Below are 25,078 nucleotides of genomic sequence, written 5' to 3' on the forward strand. Positions count from 1 at the left end.
ATGTGTTAACATTGCCAAAGCAAGTGAGGTAGATTATATATAAAGTGAATATATAAAGTGAAATAAACAAAAATTAACAGTAAACATTACACATACAGAAGTTTCAAAACAAAGACATTACAAATGTCATATTATTTATAGACAGTGTTTTAACAATGTACAAATGGTTAAAGGACACAAGATAAAATAAATACGCATAAATATGGGTTGTATTTACAATGGTGTTTGTTCTTCACTGGTTGCCCTTTTCTCGTGGCAACAGGTCACACAAATTGCTACTGTCTCTGTGGCCTGTTAACACGGGTATCTGCCCCCTGATTGGCTAGAATGGTCCCACCTGATCGAGCCTCTTCCTGCCTGCCTTCCATCTTTACGGACATGTATTTCCATTGTTAGAGCGGCGAATCGACTCTCTTGTCAATATAATAGACAATCTTTGTGTCAGAGCTGATCATAACAACCTTCCAGCTAGCAGCTTTGAGTGTGTCTTCCATTTGAGAGTGAACATTTATTAGTGCCGTGTTAACGACTGAAGTAATAACCGGACATAAACACAGGTGAGGAAGTGTAAAACGAAGTTGAACGCACGTGCCATTCCAAAACAGAAACACGTGGGTCGTTTTGCTGTGTTACTGTTCGCAAATGTTAGCTGGCAGAAAGGCACGTTTTAAAGAGACAATATAGGTATAAAACGGGCTCTGTGGCGTATAAATTGTGTTATTGTTATGCATAAATGTAGCTACATAGCCCAGTTATGGATCAGTTATTGAATATAAAAGCTAACATTGGCTAACTGTTAGCTAGACCAGGCTTCTGTCGCAGTAATTTGACATACTATTTTGACACCACCTTTTGTAAATCATACTATTTATTATCCGAACAATATTAAAGTTGTCAAACAGCCAGTAAAGATATAACTATACATGTCCCTGCTGAGACTGATCTTGGGTAAGTAGCCTAGCTAGTTTTCTAATGAAGTTAGCTGGACTCAGGCGGGCCGAGGAGGGGGTTGTTCGCGCCAAAGAGCAGCGTGTTGCTAGTTCATCTGTGGATCAACAGGGGACATATGAGACATACTGTATTATCATTGACTACACTACTCTGAGAGGTCCACAATGTGGCTTTTAACTCCTCTGTATTTTGTATGGTCAAGTTAATGTATCATTGTGGACTGACACATTTCTAAATACATTTGGGCTAACTCTTGTGAGTGTGTGTGTGTGTGTTTTTCTACCAGATCGTCATTATGCCTTCTGCCTGTGACTCCCCGATCGATGACATTGAGGACATGGTGTCAGCTGACGACCCGACTCCACAGGAGAGGCAGTATGCCAGGAAGAGCATCGTCCCCAGAGCCAGGAAGAGAAACACGCAGCAGACGACAGAGGTGCTGCAAGCAGACAGGTGTGGTTAAATCAATGCACTGGTGCCAATGCACACTTGTTTGATTAAAGAGGGAACCTTGCCTGAGAGCTGAAGACTTGAGTTGTCTTCCTGAGCTAATGTCTCGGGGCTTTAGTTCAGGGGGCTATCTCAGTATTGTGACGTGTAGGAAACCCGGGGTTCAGTCCCAGTCATTTTAAAGCATGCTTAGATGAACTTGAGAGGATGGCTCCTTCACACCTCTGTGCTGCTACTACCTTATCTCTATTTCTTTGGCTCTTTCTCAATAGTCTTTCCCTCCATTCCTCACAACCTCTGTCCTCCTCAACACTTTCCTCCCCTCTAACCACCTCCAATCAGAAGGTGTGAACAGAGGACCTAAAGAAACAAAGAGAGAATTTTGAGATTCAACTCGTGCGTCAGCGAGATGACCATGCATGCTGTATTAAAGATGGCTCTACTGCTGCCACTAGCCAGGGACCAAATCAGTACTTCTCGGCCACTTCAATTTAACTGTAGACGAACACTGCCATTTAGTGGTTCATTATAGAATGGAAGCTGTCGAGCTTCATAGACCCCTAATTACTTCATTTCATTATCAGCTTCGAAGACTACGACTCTTCCTCTCCTCTTCCATTGCTTGTGTTTCTTGCTTATCTACATATTCTTGTGAAATATAGAAACACATTTAAACAGGGTACTAAAAGCCAACAGTCCCTTCCCATAGTATAAACGGGGCCCAGCAGTCATTGTATGTAGTTGATACATCCTCTTCTCTGTAGCGTCTGAGTCCCCTCCCATAGTATAAACGGGGCCCAGCAGTCATTGTATGTAGTTGATACATCCTCTTCTCTGTAGCGTCTGAGTCCCTTCCCATAGTATAAACGGGGCCCAGCAGTCATTGTATGTAGTTGTAGTTGATACATCCTCTTCTCTGTAGCGTCTGGGTCCCCTCCCATAGTTTAAACGGGGCCCAGCATTCATTGTATGTAGTTGTAGTTGATACATCCTCTTCTCTGTAGCGTCTGGGTCCCCTTCCATAGTATAAACGGGGCCCAGCAGTCATTGTATGTAGTTGATACATCCTCTTCTCTGTAGCGTCTGAGTCCCCTCCCATAGTATAAACGGGGCCCAGCAGTCATTGTATGTAGTTGTAGTTGATACATCCTCTTCTCTGTAGTGTGATCCCTGGCATGCAGAAGATCTGGATGAGGACGTGGGGCTGCTCCCACAACAACTCAGACGGGGAATACATGGCTGGACAGCTGGCAGCGAGCGGATACAAGATGACAGGTAGGAACCAGTGTGTGCTGTTCAGATAGTTGCCCTCCAAAACAACAAGTATAATGTGGCCGGTGTGATGGTTGCCTTGGTTACGAGGTGATGGGGAGCGGGGGTTATGGGCTGGTAGGGTTAGGTGTTGTGGGGGTAGTGTTGGGGTCCTGGGGTGGAAGGGTTAGGTGTTGGGGTGTAGTGTTGGGGTCACTGGGGTGGAAGGGTTAGGGGGTGGAAGGGTTAATGGGGTGGAAGGGATAGGGGGTGGGGTCACGGGGTGGAAGGGTTAGTGCAGTCATTGTATGTAGTTGTAGTTGATACATCCTCTCTTCTCTGTATAAACGGGGTGGAAGGGTTAGTGGGGTGGGAGGGATAGGGGGGTGGGGTCACGGGGTGGAGGGTTAGGGATGGGGGGGTAGGGTTATGGGGATGGGGGGTTAGGGGATGGGGGTGGTAGGGTTAGGGGATGGGGGTGGTAGGGTTAGGGGATGGGGGTGGTAGGGTTAGGGGATGGGGTCACGAGGTGGAAGGGTTAGGGGATGGGGTCACGGGGTGGAAGGGTTGGGGGTGGGGTGGAAGGGTTAGGGGGGGGTGGGGTGGAAGGGTTAGGGGATGGGGTGGAAGGGTTATGGGGGTGGGGTCACTGGGTGGAAGGGTTAGGGGGTGGGGTCACTGGGTGGAAGGGTTAGGGGGGGTGGGGTCACTGGGTGGAAGGGTTAGGGGTGGGGTCACTGGGTGGAAGGGTTAGGGGATGGGGTCATGGGGTGGTTGGGTTAGGGGATGGGGTCACTGGGTGGAGGGGTCATGGGGTGGTTGGGTGTTGTTGACGTCAACAGGTCAATGGCAAGTTGTGAAATTGGTGTGAATGTGTCTAGTGGTCTGGTGGTCTGGTGGTCTAGTGGTCTAGTGGTCTGGTGGTCTGGTGGTCTAGTGGTGGTCTGGGAACTACACATCCTCCATCCTGGTGGTTGGGTAGGGGTGGTCACTGGTGGTTAGTGGTACATCCTCCGGGTCACTGGGAAGGTGTTACACATCCTCCATCCTGGTCCTTACTGTCTGTTGGCCTCACGGTGTATGGGTTTGTCCTACATCCTCCATCTTGGTCCTTCTGTCTGTTGGCCTCACGGTGTATCCCAGTGGTCTTGTCCTACATCCTCCATCCTGGTCCTTACTGTCTGTTGGCCTCACGGTGTATCCCTCTTTGTCCTACATCCTCCATCCTGGTCCTTACTGTCTGTTGGCCTCACGGTGTATCCCTCTTTGTCCTACATCCTCCATCTTGGTCCTTACTGTCTGTTGGCCTCACGGTGTATCCTTTCTTTGTTCTACATCCTCCATCCTGGTCCTTACTGTCTGTTGGCCTCACGGTGTATCCCTCTTTGTCCTACATCCTCCATCCTGGTCCTTACTGTCTGTTGGCCTCACAGTGTATCCATATTTGTCCCTACTGTCCTAAATGGGTTTGGGGGTTTGTGTTGAAGGAGTCTGCTTCGGTTTGTCTCAAATGGACCAAGGTCTACACAACTAACCACAAGGTGGCAGTCTGGCTCCATGATAAAGTCCATAACCATTTGCTTTGTGTTCTGAAGGGTATGGGGACATGTTACTGCAGACATATTAAAGAGCTGATTGGCTGTTTGGCTTTAGCCTGGTTGTGTTCTGATTGGCTGTTTGGCTTTAGTCTGGTTGTGTTCTGATTGGCTGTTTGGCTTTAGCCTGGTTGTGTTCTGATTGGCTGTTTGGCTTTAGCCTGGTTGTGTTCTGATTGGCTGTTTGGCTTTAGCCTGGTTGTGTTCTGATTGTGTGGGGGAGTCTGTGGAGCAGCTAGATGTTGGGGGGGGTCTGTGGAGCAGCTAGATGTTGGGAGGGGTCTGTGGAGCAGCTAGATGTTGGGGGGTCTGTGGAGCAGCTAGATGTTGGGGGGTCTGTGGAGCAGCTAGATGATGTTGGGGGGTCTGTGGAGCAGCTAGATGTTGGGGGTCTGTGGAGCAGCTAGATGTTGGGGGGGGTCTGTGGAGCAGCTAGATGTTGGGGGGTCTGTGGAGCAGCTAGATGTTGGAGCAGCTAGATGGGGGGGTCTGTGGAGCAGCTAGATGTTGGGGGGTCTGTGGAGCAGCTAGATGTTGGGGGGTCTGTGGAGCAGCTAGATGTTGGGGGGGTCTGTGGAGCAGCTAGATGTTGGGGGGGGTCTGTGGAGCAGCTAGATGTTGGGGGGTCTGTGGAGCAGCTAGATGTTGGGGGGTCTGTGGAGCAGCTAGATGTTGGGGGTCTGTGGAGCAGCTAGATGTTGGGGGGGGTCTGTGGAGCAGCTAGATGGGGGTCTGTGGAGCAGCTATGTGGGGGGGGGGTCTGTGGAGCAGCTAGATGGGGGTGGGGTCTGTGGAGCAGCTAATGTTGGGGTTGGGCAGGGGGGTCTGTGGAACAGCTAGATGTGGGGGTGGGGGTCTGTGGAGCAGCTAGATGTTGGGGGGGGTCTGTGTGTGGGGGTCTGTGTGTGGGGGGTAGGGGGTCTGTGTGTGGGGGGGGTAGGGGGGTCTGTGTGTGTTTGGACGCTGAGCAGTTTATCTGTCACATTTGTTCATAGTTGGATGTTCATAGTTGTCATTAAACATATTTTTAAAAACATTTTATGTAACTAAGCAAGTCAGTTAAGAACAAATTCTTATTTTCAATGACATCCTACCCCGGCCAAACCCGGACGACGCTGGGCCAATTGTGCACCGCCCTATGGGACTCCTGATCACGGCCGGTTGTGATACAGCCTAGAATCGAACCAGGGTCTGTGGTGACGCCGTAGACTGAAGCCTCCAGGTTATCGTTACTCATTATGTTTCTATTACGTGTTTCTATATTTTCTGCATTGTAAAGGGTCTTGTTTCCCTGATGAAGACACTCCTGTTCATTTCTCTCTAATGTTGTCAATCATTTTTAATTTAACGTCAAGTGGAAATGTGCTAAATACCTTTTATTTTTAAATAGTTTCCACAGCCTTGTTATCTTTTTGAAACGTCTGTTGTTTGTGCTGGTTATTATTTCAATGGTGCGGTAGTGGAGTGATACTGTAGCAAAAGGCCCAGACATCTGAAATGTAAATACGAGTCTATCTGTCTTGTAGCACTTTAACTAAAGCTGGTTCGTTTTCCTCATAAATCCCTGACTGACTCTGAACAGAATACTCCCTCTCTCCCCTCCCCCCCCCCCCTCTCTCTAGTCCTCCCCTCTCTCTCTCCCCCCTCTCTCTGCCCCCCCCCTCCCTCTCTCTCTCCCTGCCTCTCTCCCTGCCTCCTCCCTGCTCTCTCTCCCTGCCCTCCTCTCTCCCTGCCTCCCTCCCTCTCTCCCTGCCTCCCTCTCTCTCTCCCTGCCTCCCTCTCTCTCTCCCTGCCTCTCTCTCTGCCTCCCTCCCCCTCCCTGCCTCTAGTCCTCTCTCTGTCCTCCGCTCTCTCTCTCTCCCCCTCCCTCTCTCTCTCCCCCTAGTCCTCTGTCCCCCCTCTCTCCCCCTAGTCCTCTCTCTCTCTCTCCTGTCCTCCGCTACTCTCTCTCTCCCCCTAGTCCCTCTCTCTCTCCCCTAGTCCTCCGCTCTCTCTCTCTCTCCCCCTAGTCCTCCGCTACTCTCTCTCTCTCCCCCCTAGTCTCCCCTAGTCCTCCGCTTCTCTGCCCCTGTCCTCTCTCTCTCCCCCTAGTCCTCCGCTCTCTCTCTCTCCCCCCTAGTCCTCCGCTACTCTCTCTCTCCCCTAGTCCTCCGCTCTGCCCCTCTCCCCCCCTCTCTCTCTCCCCCTAGTCCTCCTCTACTCTCTCTCTGCCTGGGCACGTTGGCTGTCTGGGTGTGGTTTTGCATGTGATTTGCATGTTATCCAGACATCAGAGACGACGAGCCAGGTTATTTATTTAAGTCTTTATTTAACTGGGTAAGTCGGTTTATAAAGAACAAGTTCTTATTTACATTGACGGCCCACACCGGGTTAACTAGGAGGCTCTCTTCATAGGGGAGGGAAGAGTGGGTGGGTGTGTTGTCTGTGCACAAAATATAATCTGTGTGTGTGGCCTGTACGTCTCTACCTTTGTGTGTGTGTCATCTGAATCTTTTATGTGTGTGTCTGTCTGTCTGTCTGTGGAGATAGAGCCAGTGAAGGGGGGGGTGCAGCCTGTTTGCTGGGCTGTGAATAGTAGCCCTCTGGGCGTCCCTCATCAGGGAGCAGAGAGGAGGGAGAACGTTCTACTTCAGCTGCGTCCCAAATGACTCCCTATTCCCTACGCAGTGCACTACTTTAAGACCAGGGCCCATGGGGAATAGGATGCCATTTGGGACACAATGTGTTCTACCACAGCTGCAGAGGGACATTAATCACATGCTTCAAACATGCAAATTCCCTCCTGCTCCCTCCCTGCATGCAGAGCCTGTGAAATGTTCTAATTGTCCTGGTGATCTGGTCTGTTCCATTAGGAGCCCAGGAAGGCAAACAGGAAGTCAGGCAGGCAGGCAGGCGGCCAAATGGGAAGGAGGGCCGACGGCAGGACGCTTTCCTTTATTCTCTCTTTCTCGTTATCTCTCTCTTTCTCTCTCTGGTCTATACGTTTATCTCCCTCCCTCTTGTGGCCCAGACAGTGTTTATCTCCCTCCCTCTTGTGGCCCAGACAGTGTTTATCTCCCTCCCTCTTGTGGCCCAGACAGTGTTTATCTCCCTCCCTCCCTCTTGTGGCCCAGACAGTGTTTATCTCCCTCCCCTCTTGTGGCCCAGACAGTGTTTATCTCCCTCCCTCTTGTGGCCCAGACAGTGTTTATCTCCCCTGGCCCCCTCTTGTGGCCCAGACAGTGTTTATCTCCCTCCCTCTTCTTGGCCCAGACAGTGTTTATCTCCCTGGCCCCCTCTTGTGGCCCAGACAGTGTTTATCTCCCTCCCTCTTGTGGCCCAGACAGTGTTTATCTCCCTCCCTCTTGTGGCCCAGACAGTGTTTATCTCCCTCCCCTTGTGGCCCAGACAGTGTTTATCTCCCTCCCTCTTGTGGCCCAGACAGTGTTTATCTCCCTCCCTCTTGTGGCCCAGACAGTGTTTATCTTCTTGTGGCCCAGACAGTGTTTATCTCCCCCCTCTTGTGGCCCAGACAGTGTTTATCTCTCCCTCTTGTGGCCCAGACAGTGTTTATCTCCCTCCCTCTTGTGGCCCAGACAGTGTTTATCAGTGTTTATCCCTCCCTCTTGTGGCCCAGACAGTGCCTCTTGTGGCCCAGACAGACAGTGTTTATCTCCCTCCCTCTTGTGGCCCAGACAGTGTTTATCTCCCTCCCTCTTGTGGCCCAGACAGTGTTTATCTCCCTCCCTCTTGTGGCCCCAGACTTGTGGCCCAGACAGTGTTTATCTCCCTTGTGGCCCAGACAGTGTTTATCTCCCTCTGTGGCCCAGACAGTGTTTATCTCCCTCCCTCTTGTGGCCCAGACAGTGTTTATCTCCCTCCCTCTTGTGGCCCAGACAGTGTTTATCTCCCTCCCTCTTGTGGCCCAGTGTTTATCTCTCCCTGGCCCAGACAGTGTGGCCCAGACAGTGTTTATCTCCACACTTGTTTATCTCCCTCCCTCTTGTGGCCCAGACAGTGTTTATCTCCCTCCCTCTTGTGGCCCAGACAGTGTGACTAGAGAGTGTTTATCCACACAGAGGAAGTGGGATGTTTGAAAACTAACTACGTGGCTGTTGGTTTGTTTGTGGTCCAGCAATTTGGGAGAAATTGCTGTAATTGTACAACAGGAAATTTGTTTGTGTTTAACCTGTGTTTTTCTCTCAAATGATTCCCCTCTTTTTGATTGGTGCAGAGTGGTTGACTGAGGGAGACTGAAAGACATTAAAACACAGAGAACTTTTATTTTTTGGTTTGTTGTAAATGTATTTTTTATAATATTCATGTCATTATGTTACGCTTCAAATCTCTTTAAGTAAAGAGAAACTAAAACATATTTATTCGTAAACAAACACAGCGCTTGAATAAAATAGAATCACATCTTCATCCCATATTTTGAATTTAGTACCACAATGAATCACATGAATCTCTGTGTCTAATTTCTGTCCAATGATCTCCCAGTAAAAGCCCTGTGTTGTGGACCACAGCCCTTCACTCACCTCGCGTTTCTTCCATCCCTTAATTGTCTGAGTTGTTTAGGATGCAGATCGTGGGCATATGGTGTCCTGACACTGTGCTGTGTATTTTAATATATATTTCTACACGTGGGCTAATTATTCCTGATACGTCCTCCTGAAATGCATCTCAAATAAGGGTGTGTGTCCCCCCCAAATGGCGCCCTATTCCACATAGGGCGATTCCACGCTGACGGGATTAAGTGGAGACGCCGATTTAATAATATAATAATAATAATAATAATATATATTTATCTTCACTGTTCATCATGTGGAATGTGTTTGTTGTCAGATCTGTACCTGGGAATGAAGGTACTGGAATGAAAGTACTGGAATGAAAAGTACTGGAATGAAGGTACTGGAATGAAAAGTACTGGAATGAAAAGTACTGGAATGAAAGTACTGGAATGAAAAGTACTGGAATGGAAGTACTGGAATGAAAGTACTGGAATGAAAAGTACTGGAATGAAAAGTACTGGAATGAAAAGTACTGGAATGAAAAGTACTGGAATGAAAGTACTGTAGCTCTTGTGCGTATAGTTGTATGGTTTTAGTTCAACGTTGTAATCAATCAACTGGTTTTTTTTGGTGTGGTTTGCGCTGGGCCAGTAACCGAAAGGTGGCTGGTTCGAATCCTAGAGTTGACGAGTTGAAAAAAAATCTCTGTGCCCTTGAGCAAGGCACTTAACCCTAATCGCTCTTGTAAATCACTTTTTAAATTTAATTTATTTTTTATAAGAGCACCTGTTAAAGGACTTAAATGTGTACCAGTTTTAACGTAACAGATCTGACTCTCTGCGTAATTCCGTTACACCGGAATGGCCCCTTTTTGTTATTGCGTAGTGCATTTCACCAGGGCGCTATGGAGACTACATAGGGAACAGGGTGGCTTTTGGGACACAGACGTATGGTTATTCATAGTTTAATGAGACTATTAGACTGAGAAGAGATGCTTTCTGCCAGAGGCATGGACATAATAGTTACTCAGCAGCCAGCATTACTCATTGGAGGGATCTGACGGACACGGAGACGGACACGGAGACGGACACGGAGACGGACACGGAGACGGACACGGAGACGGAGACACAAGTATCTAAGTTGTATCAGCATTCTAGTGTTGTCTGAAACGTGATAATGACTGTGAGGTCGTAGGTCAACAGTAGTGCTGTATGAAACATGATAATGACTGTCAGGTCGTAGGTCAACAGTAGTGCTGTATGAAACGTGATGATGACTGTGAGGTCGTAGGTCAACAGTAGTGCTGTATGAAACGTGATGATGACTGTGAGGTCGTAGGTCAACAGTAGTGCTGTATGAAACGTGATAATGACTGTGAGGTCGTAGGTCAACAGTAGTGCTGTATGAAACGTGATGATGACTGAGGTCGTAGGTCAACAGTAGTGCTGTATGAAACGTGATGATGACTGTGAGGTCGTAGGTCAACAGTAGTGCTGTATGAAACGTGATGATGACTGTGAGGTCGTAGGTCAACAGTAGTGCTGTATGAAACGTGATAATGACTGTGAGGTCGTAGGTCAACAGTAGTGCTGTATGAAACGTGATGATGACTGTGAGGTCGTAGGTCAACAGTAGTGCTGTATGAGACGTGATGATGACTGAGGTCGTAGGTCAACAGTAGTGCACTACATACAGACTAAATCGACCATTTGTAAGGCAACATATAGTGATGTTAGTCATGGCTAGTTATGTTAGTCTGAGGCGCTGCATCTCAGTGCCTGAGGCGTCACTACAGACACCCTGGTTCGATTCCAGGCTGTATCACAACCGGCCGTGATTGGGAGTCCCATAGGGTGGGACTCCCAATCAATTGGTCCAGCGTCGTCCGGGTTTGTCCGTTATTGTAGATAAGAATTTGTTCTAACTGACTTGTCTAGTTAAATAAAGGTTACATTAAAAATTTATGGTATTGACTGGCTCTGGGTCTGGGGTCCGGTTCTCCGGGCTAGGGTCCGGTTCTCCGGGCTGGGGTCTGGTTCTCCGGGCTGGGTCTGGGGGCTGGTTCTCCGGGCTGGGTCTGGGGGCTGGTTCTCCGGGCTGGGGGCTGGTTCTCCGGGCTGGGGGCTGGTTCTCCGGGCTGGGGTCTGGGGTACAGACACGATGATAATAAAGTGATACCAAAGCTCTGTGAAATTTGATGTGTGAAGTGAACTGGAGGTGGTTTTACACAAAGTGCTTTAGATGGTTTCTCTGTTTCTCTGTAGGCTGTGCCATGACACCTTACACACACACACTAGCTATCCTGGGGGCTTGGTTGAAGGCTGGTTGTGTGACCGTGTTGTCACTCTGACCAATGGCAGGTAACAGGGTGTGACATTGCCACTTTCTCACCCCCCCTCCCCTTCCATTTCTCCCTCCATCCACCCCTCTCTCCTCCTCCCCTCTTTCTCTTACCCCTCCCTCCATCCACCCCTCTCTCCTCCTCCCCTCTTTCTCTTACCCCTCAATCTCCCTCCCTCCCCCAATCCCTCTCTATCTCCACTGCCACCCTCCTCTTCCCTCCCTCCCTCCCTCTGACTTCATCAGCTCAGAGATGAGAGGGATGCTGGGGGGGAATGGCAGGTGGTGTTAGGTCCTTATTTAGGCCCAGAGTGATGGACAGGCACTGGGGGGGGGTCCAGGCCGTGTACCCGTCTTCCTGACGGACAGTGGGGATTGGGAAAGGTGAGACTGTCACGGCCAAATCGGTGGAGATGAAACTGGGAACGTCCTGTAATGGTTTTGGTGGCGTCAGCTCTGTGTGTGTTGGGCCCACGCTTGCCTCCCGGCTGGCTCTCATCACAAGGCTTTGCTGGACAGGCCGTTCTGAGCTTCAGGGAAGGCTTCAGGCTTAAGGCTTAATGGCTGTTCTGTTCAGACTGGGTCTCCAAAATGCCACCCTACTTCCCCATGGGGTTCTGGTTAAAAGTAGTGCACTATTTAGGGAATAGGGTTTCATTTGGGACTCACACCACTGTCTGTATGGAGAGCTGCACCTGGGGGTGAAGACTGTCTGGTGTTGTCAGATGTGACTGAATTGTTAGTATTTTTTTACAGCAACAAATAACTGATGCTTTTTAATGACTCTGGGAAGTAAAGACAGACAATTATCTCTGCTGTTTTTTAAAATCAGTAACTGTAGAATCTACAACTAAAGCAGCAAAAAGCAAATTTGGGTTTTAAATGTTTGTCCTCCAAGACCCAATATTGAAATGGTGAAGCCCAGTTCCCCTGTCCACCACCAGAGGGCAGTGTTGCCCCACTGTAAAGAGGCACCATTGTTCCCTCTGGCGTCTCCACAGCACCACAAGCAGGTCAACATTTTCCTCCTCTGAATTTACTGCTCTCCCAGATAGCATGATGTCAGACTTGATTTGTGAAAACATTTGTTAAACAGCGAGTCACTTTTGTCAGTATCGACAAGTGAGCAGCATGCACTATTAAAGATTCATAATGATTCACTCTTAGTAAAGATTCATAATGATTCACTCCATTAAAGATGCATAATGATTCACTCCATTAAAGATGCATAATGATTCACTCCCATTAAAGATGCAAAATGATTCACTCCCTTTAAAGATGCAAAATGATTCACTCCCATTAAAGATGCATAATGATTCACTCCCATTAAAGATGCATAATGATTCACTCCTATTAAAGATTCATCATGATTCACTCCTAGTAAAGATTCATCATGATTCACTCCTAGTGAACAATCATAATGATTCACCCCGGTTGAACTATCATAATGATTCACTCCGGTTGAACCACCATAATGATTCACTCCGGTTGAACCATCATAATGATTCACTCCGGTTGAACCATCATAACGATTCACTCCGGTTGAACCATCATAACGATTCACTCCGGTTGAACCATCATAACGATTCACTCCGGTTGAACCATCATAACGATTCACTCCGGTTGAACCATCATAACGATTCACTCCGGTTGAACCATCATAACGATTCACTCCGGTTGAACCATCATAACGATTCACTCCGGTTGAACCATCACAACGATTCAGTCCGGTTGAACCACCATAACGATTCAGTCCGGTTGAACCACCATAACGATTCACTCCGGTTGAACCACCATAACAATTCACTCCCGTTGAACCACCATAACGATTCACTCCCGTTGAACCACCATAACGATTCACTCCCGTTGAACCACCATAACGATTCACTCCCGTTGAACCACCATAACGATTCACTCCCGTTGAACCACCATAACGATTCACTCCCGTTGAACCACCATAACGATTCACTCCCGTTGAACCACCATAACGATTCACTCCCGTTGAACCACCATAACGATTCAAGGTTCTAAAGCAGTCAGTCTTGCTTTGTACTGTGTCTGAACCAGGAACAGAGAAGCTTGCCACTGATGTAGGACTAGTCCTTAACCAGGACGACATTAGAGACCCACTCGGTGATATTCAGTAAGGTTGCTAGTCTCCAGGCCTGCAGTTGACACTCGTATCCTCTTTCACACTGTGCCTATTTGTTTTTGTTTGTGTCATACTGTAATCTCATATTAAGCCTAGTATATATGTTTTAAATTCACACCAATGTAGAGCCATTGTTAAAATATGTTCCTTTGAGTTTTCTCCTACCCATAGAGGGCACTGTTTACCCAGTATAGATACAGACTGAGCCGGGCTCCTACAGCTCTCTGCCTGCCAGGCAGGACGGACTTCATAGAAAGAGACTGGGCTTTACTCTCGTGGCGTTCTCTCTCTCTCTCTCTCTCTCTCTCAATGTAACGACTCGCACACGGACACAAAGCAGATATGATTTACATACTGGTTAGACTACGGCGGCAATCCAAATAGCACCCTATTCCCTAGTTAGTGCACTTCTTTAGACCAGAGCCCTATGGGTAAAGCCCTATGGGCCCTGGTCAGAAGTAGTGCATTTACACAAGGCTTCCCAGTAAAGCATTAACAGTTAAATGTATGCTGGTCCACAGTAGTTTTAAGGATGTGTGTTCTAAAAAAACAACAACCTCTGTTGTGAATCTCAGTCTAGAGCTGTTGGTAACAGATGTGTGTCGACTGTTGCATTTTTAAGTCTTAATAAACCCAACCGCCGTTCTGAATGAAACCAGATTATTATGATGATGATGATTCACATTAATACAGTTGGAGTTGGAATAGATTAGAGTTTGGTTTTGCGTTGGTCTATTTCCATGTCACGCTGCCCAGCATCTTGATAGGTGTGAGACATTTGACTGAGATGATACTGAGTTCCCCATTTAATGACTTATTCCAAAAGACAGTTTGAGTGAGCAGGGTGTGTATTATGAGAGGATAGTATTTTAGTGTGTGTGTGTGTGTGTGTGTGTGTGTGTGTGTGTGTGTACGATCCATTCTCACGCTCATTCATAAAACAGAAGCTTTAGGGATGCGTTGTGAGTGGCTGAAAGGCGGGGCTACGCAACATTACGCGCCGTGTCTCCAACAGCCAATAGGAATCCGTCTCAGCCTCCTAGTGGTGCTGGGTACAGCAGAGTATGCTGTGTGTGTGCAGTGTACGGCCGCCAATGTGTCTGTAACTCTCCACACGCTACGCTCCGTCTGATGCCACAGCTCCTGGTATAACCATACTGTTAGTTGGTGTGGACGTCACAGTATCCACCAGCCTTACTCTGTCTGGACGGAGTCGTTTTTTTCAGGAGGGCGGAGATTCAGAGATGGAGGGAACGAGCGGTGGAGAGGAGATGGAGGGAACGAGCGTAGGAGAGGGTGAGAGAGGAGGAGAGAAGAGATGGAGAGATGCAGGGTGAGAGAGGAGATGGAGAGAGGAGATGGAGAGATGCCGAGCCAGAACTAAGTGGCTGCTGAAATGAAATGGTCCTGCCTTTTCTGGCGGCGTTGCGCTAACCGCTGAGCGTTTTCTCTGACGGGCAGGACGGAGGAGGACCCTGTCTGTCTCGACCTGGAGGACCAGGGCATGTTTACTATCGCCACCAAAAACAGGAAGTACTACATCCTCAACTTTTTTTAAAAATACGAAAGGCTCATTTTTGTTGTTTTTTACATTTCAAAATGGGTTGTTATGTTGTGTCCTTCTCCACTACACACAACCTGCAGAGCTGTGGCCCCTCCCACACACAACCTGCAGAGCTGTGGCCCCTCCCACACACAACCTGCAGAGCTGTGGCCCCTCCCACAGCCCTTCTGTACTACCCACAACCTGCAGAGCTGTGGCCCCTCCCACACACAACCTGCAGAGCTGTGGCCCCTCCCACCAGCCCTTCTCTACTACACACAACCTGCAGAGCTGTGGCCCCTCCCACCAGCCCTTGGCCCCTCCCACCAGCCCTTGTCTACACACACAACCTGTTGGGCTGTGGCCCCTCCCACACACAACCTGCAGAGCTGTGGCCCCTCCCACCAGCCCTTCTCTACTACACACAACCTGTGGAGCTGTGGCCCCTCCCACCAGCCCTTCTCTACTACACACAACCTGCAGAGCTGTGGCCCCTCCCACACACAACCTGCAGAGCTGTGGCCCCTCCCACACACAACCTGCAGAGCTGTGGCCCCCCCACACCACCAGCCCAGCCCTCCCACAGCCCTTCTCTACTACACACAACCTGCAGAGCTGTGGCCCCTCCCACACACAACCTGCAGAGCTGTGGCCCCTCCCACCAGCCCTTCTGTACTACACACAACCTGCAGAGCTGTGGCCCCTGGCCCCTCAGAGCCACACACAACCTGCAGAGCTGTGGCCCCTCCCACAGCCCTTCTGTACTACACACAACCTGCAGAGCTGTGGCCCCTCCCACCAGCCCTTCTGTACTACACACAACCTGCAGAGCTGTGGCCCCCTTCCCACAACCAGCCTCCCACCAGCCTCTTCTGTACTACACAACCTGCAGAGCTGTGGCCCCTCCCACCAGCCCTTCTGTACTACACACAACCTGCAGAGCTGTGGCCCCTCCCACAGCCCTTCTGTACTACACACAACCTGCAGAGCTGTGGCCCCTCCCACCAGCCCTTCTCTACTACACACAACCTGCAGAGCTGTGGCCCCTCCCACAGCCCTTCTGTACTACACACAACCTGCAGAGCTGTGGCCCCTCCCACAGCCCTTCTGTACTACACACAACCTGCAGAGCTGTGGCCCCTCCCACCAGCCCTTCTGTACTACACACAACCTGCAGAGCTGTGGCCCCTCCCTACACACAACCTGCAGAGCTGTGGCCCCCCCACCAGCCCTTCTCTACTACACACAACCTGCAGAGCTGTGGCCCCTCCCCACCAACCCTTCTGTACTACACACAACCTGCAGAGCTGTGGCCCCTCCCACAGCCCTTCTGTACTACACACAACCTGCAGAGCTGTGGCCCCTCCCACCAGCCCTTCTGTACTACCCACAACCTGCAGAGCTGTGGCCCCTCCCACAGCCCTTCTGTACTACACACAACCTGCAGAGCTGTGGCCCCTCCCACAGCCCTTCTGTACTACACACAACCTGCAGAGCTGTGGCCCCTCCCACAGCCCTTCTGTACTACACACAACCTGCAGAGCTGTGGCCCCTCCCACACACAACCTGCAGAGCTGTGGCCCCTCCCACCAGCCCTTTTGTTTTTAAACCTACCTTGTAATATGAGAGCTGGAGAGTGTTTAAAAAAAGAATGCATGTCTGTGTTCTATCAGTGAGCTGAGCGGCTAACAGACATAAAGGGTTAAATCTTTTTAGTTTAATGAAACGCAGAGCAGTGTGCTGTGTACAGACTAAAACACCATATTCCTCTGTTCAGCCACGTGCTCTCAGCCAGCCACTCGGTCCTGCTGGGTAGGTTCAGTTAAAGCCTCTGTCGGTCGTCACGGTTACAAATCACAGCCTCCCCACAGGTTGCCCTCGGACAACATGAAAGACTGTTTAACGACAGCCGTAAAACTTACTCTGGTCATGAATGCTACATCGAATGCATTTTGTGTGTGTGTGTGTGTGTGTGTGTGTGTGTGTGTGTGTGTGTGTGTGGTGTGAAATGATGAAGCAGATGTTGGAACACAGAGAGAGCCATTAGACCGGGTTGGAGAGGGCGAGCCGCACAGCTGTGGCCTGGATTTGCCTAGCTCAGCCCAGCCCAGCTCGGCCCTATTGAACCCCAGCCCTGTATCCCAGACTAAACACAATCCCTTTTCTCTAGGCCCAAACTTATACCCAAACCAGATCTTTACACCAGAAAAGAGCGAAGAGGCCCACAGCACAGGAAGTATCAGGGGCCCGCAGCACAGGAAGTATCAGGGGCCCGCAGCACAGTATCAGGTGCGGGGTATCAGTAACAGGAAGTATCAGGGGGCAGCACCAGGGGCCCGCAGCACAGGAAGTATCAGCCCCAGCCCGGGGTCCTGCAGGGTATCAGGGGCCCGCAGCACAGGAAGTATCATCAGGTATCAGGGGCCCGCAGCACATGAAAGGAAGTATCAGGGGCCCAGCACTGGGAAGTATCAGGGGGCCCGCAGCACGGGAAGTATCAGGGGCCCGCAGCACGGGAGTATCAGGGGGCGGGAAGTATCATGTTGGAACACAGGAAGTATCAGGGGGGCACGGGAAGTATCAGGGGCCCGCAGCACGGGAAGTATCAGGGGCCGCAGCAGCAGGGGCCGATTTGCCGGGAAGTATCAGGGGCCCGCAGCCCAGCAGCACGGGAAGTATCAGGGGCCCGCCCGGGAAGTATCCAGACACGGGAAGTATCAGGGGCCCGCAGCACGGGAAGTATCAGGGGCCCCTTTACACACAGGAAGTATCAGGGGCCCCCGCAGAAGTATCACAGGAAGTATCAGGGGCCCGCAGCACGGGAAGTATCAGGGGGCCCGGGAAGGCACAGGAAGTATCAGGGGCCCGCAGCACAGGAAGTATCAGGGGCCCGCAGCACAGGAAGTATCAGGGGCCCGCAGCACAGGAAGTATCAGGGGCCCGCAGCACAGGAAGTATCAGGGGCCCGCAGCACAGGAAGTATCAGTGGCCCGCAGCACAGGAAGTATCAGTGGCCCACAGAGGCTCACAGATTCAGAATTCCCAGGTAGGAATCTGGGAACGCTGCTGGCTACATTCCCTCCGGTCTGCGATACAGCTAGCTGCCTCTGTCGGTCTGTGATACAGCTAGCTGCCTCTGTCGGTCTGCGATACAGCTAGCTGCCTCTGTCGGTCTGCGATACAGCTAGCTGCCTGGAGGCCTGTCTGTCTGCCTGGAGGCCTGTCTGTCTGCCTGTCTGCCTGCCTGGAGGCCTGTCTGTCTGCCTGTCTGCCTGCCTGGAGGCCTATCTGCCTGGAGGCCTGTCTGTCTGCCTGCCTGGAGGCCTGCCTGTCTGCCTGCCTGGAGGCCTATCTGCCTGTCTGCCTGCCTGGAGGCCTATCTGCCTGTCTGCCTGCCTGGAGGCCTATCTGCCTGTCTGCCTGCCTGGAGGCCTGTCTGCCTGTCTGCCTGCCTGGAGGCCTGTCTGCCTGTCTGCCTGCCTGGAGGCCTATCTGCCTGTCTGCCTGCGTGGAGGCCTGTCTGCCTGTCTGCCTGTCTGCCTGCCTGGAGGCCTATCTGCCTGTCTGCCTGCCTGGAGGCCTATCTGCCTGTCTGTCTGCCTGGAGGCCTATCTGTCTGTCTGTCTGTCTGCCTGTCTGCCTGGAGGCCTATCTGCCTGTCTGTCTGCCTGGAGGCCTATCTGTCTGTCTGTCTGTCTGCCATGCCGTGAAGAGAAAGGACCCATTTAATCAATCCTCAGTTTCCTGCCTTGAGAGGGAGGTGAACTGAGGATGAGTTGATTGGTGGGTCAGGCCAGATATCCACCTTTCACCACCAGACCGTTTCTTTCCTCTGAATTTGGATCTGACTGGTCATGTGACCGCTGCATGTACTTGGTATTCTGCATCGCAGCTGTTCCTTAGACCGTGTCCGACTCCAGGCTCCTCAGTCACCCGTCAAAGTAAACTTATCTGAAAATGGTGATCTTCACCTCTCTCTCTGTCTCTATCCTCTCTGTGGGAGTCCATGTTTGATGAGCAGCTCGTTGACCCTGGCTACTCTGTGTGCTCTGCTGTCTGGATTCCTGCGTCTTTCCCTGGGTGGTCTGGTCTCCTTGACCCTACGTTCCTCCCCAGACCAGGGGGGCGTCCCAAATGAAACCCTATTCCCTATATAGTGCACTATTTTTAGTCCTGAACCTTATGTTCCCTGGTTAAAAAGTAGTGTACTATATAGGGTGTAATTTGGTATGCGATCCAGCACCCAGCAGAGTGGCTACCTGCGTTGTCTCTGTCAACCTGCTATTAAGTTGTAAATCTAGTTAGACCCGTAATGGAATGGCTGCTCATCAGGACCTCCTAGTGAAGGGCTTTCTCTTGTCTCCCGCTCTCATCTCTTATCTCCTCTCCTCTCCCCCTCCCATCTCCTCTCCTCTCCTCATCCCATCTCCTCTCCTCTCCTCATCCCATCTCTCCTCTCCTCTCCTCCTCCCATCTCTCCTCTCCTATCCTCCTCCCATCTCTCCTCTCCTCCTCCCATCTCCTCTCCTCTCCTCCTCCCATCTCCTCTCCTCTCCCCCTCCCATCTCCTCTCCTCTCCCTCTCCCATCCTCCCTCTCCCCCTCCCATCTCCTCTCCCCCCCCTCCCATCTCCTCTCCTCTCCCCCTCCCATCTCCTCTCCTCTCCCCCTCCCATCTCCTCTCCTCTCCCCCTCCCATCTCCTCTCCTCTCCCCCTCCCATCTCCTCTCCTCTCCCCCTCCCATCTCCTCTCCTCTCCCCCTCCCATCTCCTCTCCTCTCCCCCTCCCATCTCCTCTCCCTCCCCCCCATCTCCCTCTCCTCTCCCCCCCCCTCCCTCTCCTCTCCCCCCTCCCATCTCCTCTCTCCCCCTCCCATCTCCTCTCCTCTCCTCCCCCCCCATCCCTCTCCTCTCCCCCTCCCATCTCCTCTCCTCTCCCCCTCCCATCTCCTCTCCCTCTCCCCCCTCCCATCTCCTCTCTCCCCCTCCCATCTCCTCTCCTCTCCCCCTCCCATCTCCTCTCCTCTCCCCCATCTCCCATCTCCTCTCCCCCTCCCATCTCCTCTCCTCTCCCCCCCTCCCATCTCCTCTCCTCTCCCCCCCCATCTCCTCTCTCCCTCCCATCTCCTCTCCTCTCCCATCTCCCATCTCCTCTCCTCTCCCCCCCCATCTCCCTCTCCTCTCCCCCTCCCATCTCCTCTCCTCTCCCCATCTCCCATCTCCTCTCCTCTCCCCCTCCCATCTCCTCCCTCCCCATCTCCCATCTCCCTCCTCTCCCCCTCCCATCTCCTCTCCTCTCCTCTCCCCCTCTCCTCTCCTCTCCCTCCTCCCCTCCCTCTCCTCTCCCTCTCCCCTCCCCATCTCCTCTCCCTCTCCCCCTCTCCTCTCTCCTCTCCTCTCCTCTCCCTCCCATCTCCCTCTCCTCTCCCCCCTCCCATCTCCTCTCCTCTCCCCACTCCCATCTCCTCTCCTCTCCCCCTCCCATCTCCCTCCTCTCCTCCCATCTCCTCCCTCTCCCATCTCCTCTCCCTCCCCCTCCCCCTCCCCCTCTCCTCTCCCCCCCCCCTCCCATCTCCTCTCCCCTCCCCCTCCCATCTCCTCTCCACCCCTCCCATCTCCCTCCTCCCCTAGGTCTCCTCTCCTCTCCCCCTCTCCCATCTCCTCTCCTCTCCCCACCTCCCATCTAACAAAGGATCATTTTCCTGACTGGAGGACTCCCATCTCCCTCTCTCTCCCCCTCCCCTGAAGGTGTCTCTCTCCCCCTCCCAAGGACTGGCCTGAAGGTGTCCCATCTCCTCTCCTCTCCTCCTCCCATCTCCTCTCTCTCCAGAGTAAACGTGACTTTCTCCACAGTGTTGACCTCTGGTAGGTAGCAAGGCTGCCTGTAGAGTGTTATGTACGTTCCACTTGAACATCCCCATTCTCCTCCGTCTCATTCTGCTGGTAGTGTTTACTGACCTGGACAGGAGAATGTAGCAATGTAACGAAGGATCATTTTCCTGACTGGAGGAGATAGAGCTGTCTCTGTAAAGGACTGGCCTAGAGCTGTCTCTGTAAAGGACTGGCCTAGAGCTGTCTCTGTAAAGGACTGGCCTGAAGCTGTCTCTGTAAAGGACTGGCCTAGAGCTGTCTCTGTAAAGGACTGGCCTAGAGCTGTCTCTGTAAAGGACTGGCCTGAAGCTGTCTCTGTAAAGGACTGGCCTAGAGCTGTCTCTGTAAAGGACTGGCCTGTGTCTCTGTAAAGGACTGGCCTGAAGCTGTCTCTGTAAGGGACTGGCCTGAAGCTGTCTCTGTAAAGGACTGGCCTGAAGCTGTCTCTGTAAAGGACTGGCCTGAAGCTGTCTCTGTAAAGGACTGGCCTAGAGCTGTCTCTGTAAAGGACAGGGCTGAAGCTGTCTCTGTAAAGGACTGGCCTGGAGCTGTCTCTGTAAAGGACTGGCCTAGAGCGGTCTCTGTAAAGGACTGGCCTGAAGCTGTCTCTGTAAAGGACTGGCCTAGAGCTGTCTCTGTAAAGGACTGGCCTGAAGCTGTCTCTGTAAAGGACTGGCCTAGAGCTGTCTCTGTAAAGGACTGGCCTGAAGGTGTCTCTGTAAAGGACTGGGCTGTAGGTTTCTCTGTAAAGGACTGGGCTGTAGGTGTCTCTGTAAAGGACTGGGCTGTAGGTGTCTCTGTAAAGGACTGGGCTGTAGGTGTCTCTGTAAAGGACTGGGCTGTAGGTTTCTCTGTAAAGGACAGGGCTGAAGGTGTCTCTGTAAAGGACCGGGCTGAAGGTGTCTCTGTAAAGCTGAGGTGTCTCTGTAAAGGACTCCGGGTAAAGGACCGGGCTGAAGGTGTCTCTGTAAAGGACCGGGCTGAAGGTGTCTCTGTAAAGGACCGGGCTGAAGGTGTCTCTGTAAAGGACAGGGCTGAAGGTTTCTCTGTAAAGGACTGGGCTGTAGGTGTCTCTGTAAAGGACCGGGCTGTAGGTGTCTCTGTAAAGGACCGGGCTGAAGGTTTCTCTGTAAAGGACAGGGCTGTAGGTGTCTCTGTAAAGGACCGGGCTGTAGGTGTCTCTGTAAAGGACCGGGCTGAAGGTTTCTCTGTAAAGGACAGGGCTGAAGGTTTCTCTGTAAAGGACTGGGCTGAAGGTTTTTCAGCCCCTATTATGGCCATATACTGTAATTTATGTGATTGGTTAAGACTTAATTTTTTCTCTCCGATTTTGTGGTATCCAATTGGTAGTTACAGTCTTGTCTCATAGCTGCAGCTCCCGTACGGACTCAGGTGAGACGAAGGCCAAGAGCCATGCGTCCTCTGAAACACGACCCAACCAAGCCGCACTGCTTCTTGACACAACGCCCACTTAACCCAGAAGCACCAATGTGTCGGAGGAAACACCGTACACCTGGTGACCGTGTCAGCGTGTACTGCGCCCGGCCCGCCACAGGAGTCGCTAGTGTGCGATGGGTCAAAGACATCCCTGCCGGCCGAACCCTTCCCAAACCCGGACGACGCTGGGCCAGTTCTGAGCCGCCCCATGGGTCTCCCGGGCGCGGCCGGCTGCAACAGAGCCTGGACTCAAACCCATAATTTCTAGTGGCACAGCTAGCACTGTGACGCAGAGCCTTAGACCACGGCACCACTAGGGAGGACGGTTAACACCAATCTGTCTTCTGAATAAATGTCGGCTTGACTAAACAAAGAGGGTGAACACTGATGCAACTTGTATTTTTTAAAATAGAAATGGATAATAATAAAAAAAACGATTTAGTAAAAAAAGAAAAACAAGTTGTTTTCACTTTGACATTCTGGAGTATTTTGTGTTGATCAATGAACAAAAATGTAATATATTTCAATTCCTACTTAGTAATGCAACACAATGTGGCTGAAGTTCAAGGGGTTGAAGACTTTCTATAGGTACTGTAGTGTGTGTGTGTGTGTGTGTAATGTCTGTATCTCTGTGTGTGTAATGTCTGTATCTCTGTGTGTTTAATGTCTGTATCTCTGTGTGTGTGTGTTTGTCATGTCTGTATCTGTGTGTTTGTAATGTCTGTATCTCTGTGTGTTTGTAATGTCTGTATCTCTGTGTGTTTGTCATGTCTGTATCTCTGTGTGTTTGTAATGTCTGTATCTCTGTGTGTGTGTGTTTGTCATGTCTGTATCTCTGTGTGTGTGTGTTTGTCATGTCTGTATCTGTCTGTGTGTGTGTTTGTCATGTCTGTATCTCTGTGTGTTTGTAATGTCTGTATCTCTGTGTGTTTGTAATGTCTGTATCTCTGTGTGTTTGTCATGTCTGTATCTCTGTGTGTGTGTGTTTGTCATGTCTGTATCTGTGTGTGTGTGTGTGTGTGTGTGTGTTTGTCATGTCTGTCAAATCAAATCAAAATCAAATCAAATTTTATTTGTCACATACACATGGTTAGCAGATGTTAATGCGAGTGTAGCGAAATGCTTGTGCTTCTAGTTCCGACAATGCAGTAATAACCAACAAGTAATCTAACTAACAATTCCAAAAAAACTACTGTCTTATACACAGTGTAAAGGGATAAAGAATATGTACATAAGGATATATGAATGAGTGATGGTACAGAGCAGCATAGGCAAGATACAGTAGATGATATCGAGTACAGTATATACATATGAGATGAATATGTAAACCAAGTGGCATAGTTAAAGTGGCTAGTGATACATGTATTACATAAGGATGCAGTCGATGATATAGAGTACAGTATCAACGTATGCATATGAGATGAACAATGTAGGGTAAGTAACATTATATAAGGTAGCATTGTTTAAAGTGGCTAGTGATATATTTACATCATTTCCCATCAATTCCCATGGTTAAAGTGGCTGGAGTAGAGTCAGTGTCATTGACAGTGTGTTGGCAGTAGCCACTCAATGTTAGTGGTGGCTGTTTAACAGTCTGATGGCCTTGAGATAGAAGCTGTTTTTCAGTCTCTCGGTCCCAGCTTTGATGCACCTGTACTGACCTCGCCTTCTGGATGACAGCGGGGTGAACAGGCAGTGGCTCGGGTGGTTGATGTCCTTGATGATCTTTATGGTCATCCTGTAGCATCGGGTGGTGTAGGTGTCCTGGAGGGCAGGTAGTTTGCCCCGGTGATGCGTTGTGCAGACCTCACTACCCTCTGGAGAGCCTTACGGTTGAGGGCGGTGCAGTTGCCATACCAGGCGGTGATACAGCCCGACAGGATGCTCTCAATTGTGCATCTGTAGAAGTTTGTTTGAGTGCTTTTGGTGACAAGCCAAATTTCTTCAGCCTCCTGAGGTTGAAGAGGCGCTGCTGCGCCTTCCTCACGATGCTGTCTGTGTGAGTGGACCAATTCAGTTTGTCTGTGATGTGTATGCCGAGGAACTTAAAACTTGCTACCCTCTCCACTACTGTTCCATCGATGTGGATGGGGGTGTTCCCTCTGCTGTTTCCTGAAGTCCACAATCATCTCCTTAGTTTTGTTGACGTTGAGTGTGAGGTTATTTTCCTGACACCACACTCCGAGGGCCCTCACCTCCTCCCTGTAGGCCGTCTCGTCGTTGTTGGTAATCAAGCCTACCACTGTTGTGTCGTGCAAACTTGATGATTGAGTTGGAGGCGTGCGTGGTCGCAGTCGTGGGTGAACAGGGAGTACAGGAGAGGGCTCAGAACGCATGTCTGTATCTGTGTGTGTGTGTTTGTCATGTCTGTATCTCTGTGTGTGTGTGTTTGTCATGTCTGTGTGTGTGTGTTTGTCATGTCTGTATCTCTGTGTGTGTGTTTGTCATGTCTGTATCTCTGTGTGTGTGTTTGTCATGTCTGTATCTCTGTGTGTGTGTTTGTCATGTCTGTATCTCTGTGTGTGTGTTTGTCATGTCTGTATCTCTGTGTGTGTGTTTGTCATGTCTGTATCTCTGTGTGTGTGTTTGTCATGTCTGTATCTCTGTGTGTGTGTTTGTCATGTCTGTATCTCTGTGTGTGTGTGTGTGTGTTTGTCATGTCTGTATCTCTGTGTGTGTGTGTGTGTTTGTCATGTCTGTATCTCTGTGTGTGTGTTTGTCATGTCTGTGTCTCTGTGTCTGTATCTCTGTGTGTGTGTTTGTCATGTCTGTATCTCTGTGTGTGTGTGTGTTTGTCATGTCTGTATCTGTGTGTGTGTGTGTGTGTTTGTCATGTCTGTATCTCTGTGTGTGTGTGTGTGTGTTTGTCATGTCTGTATCTCTGTGTGTGTGTTTGTCATGTCTGTGTCTCTGTGTGTGTGTGTGTGTGTGTGTGTGTGTGTGTTTGTTATGTCTGTATCTCTGTGTAGGAGTCCGGCTGTGTTGAATCCGGTCACTGG

General features: G+C 50.6%; 1 protein-coding gene across 2 annotated transcripts in view; it reads left to right on the forward strand.

Moving 5' to 3' along the window:
- The first annotated feature begins 373 nt into the window (after positions 1-373).
- Positions 374-25,078, forward strand: part of LOC121845796 (threonylcarbamoyladenosine tRNA methylthiotransferase-like) — a 263,403-nt gene continuing 238,698 nt past the window's right edge. Inside the window, exons 1-3 of one of the 2 annotated variants that reach the window (XM_042317771.1) lie at positions 374-557; positions 1,238-1,404; positions 2,564-2,676. In XM_042317771.1, the coding sequence (XP_042173705.1) occupies positions 1,247-1,404; positions 2,564-2,676 (271 nt within the window). In that variant the 5' untranslated portion in view covers positions 374-557; positions 1,238-1,246. Of the gene's footprint in view, positions 558-593; positions 685-1,237; positions 1,405-2,563; positions 2,677-25,078 lie in introns of those variants that run through there. The other variant, XM_042317772.1, reaches the window with a different exon arrangement.

The sequence above is a fragment of the Oncorhynchus tshawytscha genome, unplaced genomic scaffold, assembly GCF_018296145.1.
Source record: "Oncorhynchus tshawytscha isolate Ot180627B unplaced genomic scaffold, Otsh_v2.0 Un_contig_2087_pilon_pilon, whole genome shotgun sequence".
In the NCBI taxonomy this organism is placed as follows: Eukaryota; Metazoa; Chordata; class Actinopteri; order Salmoniformes; family Salmonidae; genus Oncorhynchus; species Oncorhynchus tshawytscha.